At 47.8% G+C, this 5000-nt stretch overlaps 1 protein-coding gene across 1 annotated transcript in view; it reads left to right on the top strand.

Moving 5' to 3' along the window:
- LOC121692772 (vasoactive intestinal polypeptide receptor 2-like) overlaps positions 1-5000 on the top strand; it is a 23296-nt gene that overhangs the window by 2624 nt on the left and 15672 nt on the right. Inside the window, exons 3-5 of the mRNA XM_042071648.1 lie at positions 1181-1272; positions 1420-1517; positions 4645-4777. Coding sequence (XP_041927582.1) covers positions 1181-1272; positions 1420-1517; positions 4645-4777 — 323 coding nt within the window. The remainder of the gene's footprint in view (positions 1-1180; positions 1273-1419; positions 1518-4644; positions 4778-5000) is intronic.

The raw sequence follows: 5000 nt of genomic DNA on the forward strand, positions 1-5000 counted from the left end.
TCCCTCGACATGCGTCTCCTTCTCCCTCGACATGCCATCTCCTTCTCCCTCGACATGCGTCTCCTTCTCCCTCGACATGCGTCTCCTTCTCCCTCTTTTTCTGTGACAGCTTCTTCCTCCACTTGCTTTGAATTCAGTGAGCCCAAGCTCCGCCTCCTTTTCGTTCAGGTGAAAAGCATTACACAGATCCCTTATCTCTTCTTCGCCACTGAGGATCGTCATGGTCCCATTTGTCAGGATTAAGAACCTCCATTTTACCGATGAGGCTGTTGTAGGCCTCTTTTCTAGCTTATTTTTTCTCACGGACGTGATGGAACGTTTGAATAAGTTTTGAATAAGTGCGTGTGTGTATTAGATATGTGTGTGTGTATTAGATGTGTGTGTGTGTGTATTAGAGATGTGTGTGTGTGTGTGTGTGTATTAGATATGTGTGTGTGTGTGTGTGTGTGTGTATTAGAGATGTGTGTGTGTGTGTGTGTGTGTATGTGTGTGTGTGTGTGTGTATTAGAGATGTGTGTGTGTATTAGATGTGTGTGTGTGTGTGTGTGTGTGTGTGTATTAGAGATGTGTGTGTGTGTGTGTATTAGATATGTGTGTGTGTGTGTGTGTGTGTGTGTGTGTGTGTGTGTGTGTATTAGAGATGTGTGTGTATTAGATGTGTGTGTGTGTGTGTGTGTGTATGTGTGTGTGTGTGTGTGTATTAGAGATGTGTGTGTGTATTAGATGTGTGTGTGTGTGTGTGTGTGTGTGTGTGTATTAGAGATGTGTGTGTATTAGATGTGTGTGTGTGTGTGTGTGTGTATGTGTGTGTGTGTGTGTGTGTATTAGAGATGTGTGTGTGTATTAGATGTGTGTGTGTGTGTGTGTGTGTGTGTGTGTATTAGAGATGCGTGTGTGTGTGTGTATTAGATATGTGTGTGTGTGTGTGTGTGTGTATTAGAGATGTGTGTGTATTAGATGTGTGTGTGTGTGTGTGTGTATTAGATGTGTGTGTATTAGATGTGTGTGTGTGTTTGTGTGTGTGTGTGTGTGTGTGTGTGTGTATTAGAGATGTGTGTGTGTATTAGAGATGTGTGTGTATTAGATGTGTGTGTGTGTGTATTAGATGTGTGTGTATTAGATGTGTGTGTGTGTGTGTGTGTGTGTGTGTATTAGAGATGTGTGTGTGTGCCCCCTGCAGGTTTCATCAGTAGGAACTGCACAGCTGAGGGCTGGTCTGACGTCTTCCCCAACATCACCAGTGTGTGTGGAGCAGAGGCCCCGCAGCATAAGGTGTGTGTGTGTGTGTGTGTGTTGTAGCTGGTGTTTCTCCTCATGGTGTGTGTGTGTTGTAGCTGGTGTTTCTCCTCATGGTGTGTGTGTGTGTGTGTGTGTGTTGTACCTGGTGTTTCTCCTGGTGTGTGTGTGTGTGTGTTGTAGTTGGTGTTCTACATGGTAGTGAGGATTCTCTACACACTGGGTCACAGTCTCTCTCTGGTTGCCCTGACGACCGGCAGTGCTATCCTCTGTCTGTTCAGGTGAGTTTTTATATCTCACACACACACACACACACACACACACACAGACACACCAAAGGTCAAACCAAAAGGCCAAGACACACTGACTAATGGTAATAAAATATAAAATATGTCACATTATTAGTCACATTATTAGTAGGCTTGCGGAGTGCTTGAGCTATCGACGCGGTAAATTCAGGCCCAAACTGGCGTATCTTGGTTGTAAATGTCGTTTTTGCATTATTTCCGTTTTTCGTCGTTTTGTGGCCCCATTGAAATTAATGGCGGTGTCTTGTAATGGTGACATCCCATTATGACATCTGAGAGGTTTGATTGCTTGCACCTGGCAGAGTTCTAAGCCATCTGGCAGCTGTCTAATAGGAGCTGGGCTGGGCTGGGCTGGGCTGTCTAATAGGAGCTGGGCTGGGCTGGGCTGGGCTGTCTAATAGGAGCTGGGCTGGGCTGGGCTGTCTAATAGGAGCTGGGCTGGGCTGGGCTGTCTAATAGGAGCTGGGCTGGGCTGGGCTGTCTAATAGGAGCTGGGCTGGGCTGTCTAATAGGAGCTGGGCTGGGCTGGGCTGTCTAATAGGAGCTGGGCTGGGCTGGGCTGTCTAATAGGAGCTGGGCTGGGCTGGGCTGTCTAATAGGAGCTGGGCTGGGCTGTCTAATAGGAGCTGGGCTGGGCTGGGCTGTCTAATAGGAGCTGGGCTGGGCTGGGCTGGGCTGGGCTGTCTAATAGGAGCTGGGCTGGGCTGGGCTGTCTAATAGGAGCTGGGCTGGGCTGTCTAATAGGACCTGGGCTGGGCTGTCTAATAGGAGCTGGGCTGGGCTGTCTAATAGGACCTGGGCTGGGCTGGGCTGTCTAATAGGAGCTGGTCTGGACTGGGCTGAGCTGGGCTGTCTAATAGGAGCTGGGCTGGGCTGGGCTGTCTAATAGGAGCTGGGCTGGGCTGGGCTGTCTAATAGGAGCTGGGCTGGGCTGGGCTGGGCTGGGCTGGGCTGTCTAATAGGAGCTGGCCTGGGCTGGGCTGTCTAATAGGAGCTGGGCTGGGCTGGGCTGGGCTGGGCTGTCTAATAGGAGCTGGGCTGTCTAATAGGAGCTGGCCTGGGCTGGGCTGTCTAATAGGAGCTGGGCTGGGCTGGGCTGGGCTGGGCTGTCTAATAGGAGCTGGTCTGGGCTGGGCTGGGCTGGGCTGTCTAATAGGAGCTGGGCTGGGCTGGGCTGGGCTGGGCTGGGCTGGGCTGGGCTGTCTAATAGGAGCTGGCCTGGGCTGGGCTGTCTAATAGGAGCTGGGCTGGGCTGGGCTGGGCTGGGCTGGCTGTGTCTGTGAAGGTGTGTGCATGTAACTTTTGACCCGTATGTCCGATTTTCAAACATGAGGTACCGTTGGAATCCTGGAATGAAGCCCAGTTTAATGTCTAGGCAGCAGCAGCTGTAAAGGTGCTGTTTCTCACCTTTGCCAAACAGATCTTTGTAGATCCACAGTAGACCATGTACATGACCTTTATACACATAGTTTGCCTTTAACCCTAGCAACCAGTTTCGTGTACGTGCTCACATAAACTGCTCCTCCGCTCGCTCAGGAGATCTTTGTCGCGCTCGCTCAACTTCATCTGTGTGCTCCCTCAAAACTGTCGACAGCGTTACGTTTGTTCCACAATTGTCAACCAATCAGAAAATTCAGGGGAGATTAAATGCTCATTGGCTGCTGAAGCCCAATTCTCATTGGCTGCTGAAGTCCACAAAAAAGTTTATGTGAGCACGTACAGTGAAACTGAAAGAAAGGGGGCTGATGTTGCACATACATATTGATATTAGCAAACAGGCAAAGACATTTGTGGAGCACAACATAGATTCCTGTTTGCTTAACACCAAGTTTTTTTGTGCTCGAGTTTCATTTTTCCTCAAAATATAATTTGTGTGCTCGCTCAAATTTTTTTCTGTGCTCAAATTGAGCTCGCTCATAAAATGTATCTCTGTGTGTACCTCTATATTGTCAACCTAGCAACCACCATAGCAACCAACATGATTACCCTAGCAACAACCAATGCAACCACATTATTTTGCATAGCAACCACCATATGTACCCTAGCAATCATCCTAATTACCCTAGCAATGCCCTAGCAACCATCTTAATTACCCTAGCAACAACCTAGCAACCAACTTTATAATGTGACCCTAACAACCACCATAGCAACTAACATGATTACCCTAGCATTATATTACATTTTTCCTTCCCATGTGTTGAGTGCCAAAAACGTAATATTACGTTTTTAGCTTTTTTTTTTTTTATTACAAAACTAGACTCTAACACACCTTATATGTGATTTTGGGAACTCTGTGATGAATGGAAATGAAATATATGACGATTGAAAACTCATGAAAAATCTGGACATTTTATCTGGACATTTAACCTTAAAACTCTGCTTTTGATGGTTGCCGCTTTGGGTTGAATCAGTGACACATGCATGTCAGGTCAAAACCAGGCCATTTTCGTGGGTTTATCACTAGGTGGCAGTCTCGCCAGGTCTCGCTAGGTGGCAGTCTCGCCAGGTCTCGCTAGGTGGCAGTCTCGCCAGGTCTCACTAGGTGGCAGTCTCGCCAGGTCTCACTAGGTGGCAGTCTCGCCAGGTCTCACTAGGTGGCAGTCTCGCCAGGTCTCACTAGGTCACTTCCCGGAAACTTTACAGTTTCTTTACATCTCCATTTCTAGAAATAAAACGGGGATTTTGATGAAAACTAGCCACTGTTTAGCTTGGGATTTCTTAGGAACAGAGGCATGTAGAAATAAACGGTTTGTACCCACTGAGAGCTTAAAGTCTCACCTTTCAAACGAGCCATAGTATGTGTCCATAGCTATAACATAGAATACGCTGTGGCTCTACAAAAATCATCAACAATGATCAAGATTGCTGGCACTCTGGGCCAAAGCTTCCAAAAACAGCGCAGCATTCAATGACTTAATTGCCCTAGCAACACCCAAGCAACCATCTTAAGCAACACAACGACTGGCAGCCTTAACCCTATGGGTGTGTGCGTGTGTGTGAGTCTGTGCGTGCCTGTGTGTGCATGTGCGTGCGTGTTTACTGTGTGTGTATGAGTGTGTGTGTGTCTTTATGTGTGTGTGTGTGTGTGTGTGTTTTGTAGGAGGCTCCACTGCACCAGGAACTTCATCCATGTGAATCTCTTCCTCTCCTTCATGCTAAGAGCTGCAGTCGTGTTGGTGAAGGACCACGTGCTGTTCACACACAACACACAGTGCAGCAAGCCTGGATCACTGGTACACACACACACACACACATCTACACATCCACACACACACATCTACACACATAGACACACACACACAACACACAGTGCAGCAAGCCTGGATCACTGGTACACACACACACACATCCACACACACACACACACATAGACACACACACACAACACACAGTGCAGCAAGCCTGGATCACTGGTACACACACACACACACACACAAACACACACACACACATATA

This window comes from Alosa sapidissima, chromosome 19, assembly GCF_018492685.1.
Source record: "Alosa sapidissima isolate fAloSap1 chromosome 19, fAloSap1.pri, whole genome shotgun sequence".
NCBI lineage: Eukaryota > Metazoa > Chordata > Actinopteri > Clupeiformes > Clupeidae > Alosa > Alosa sapidissima.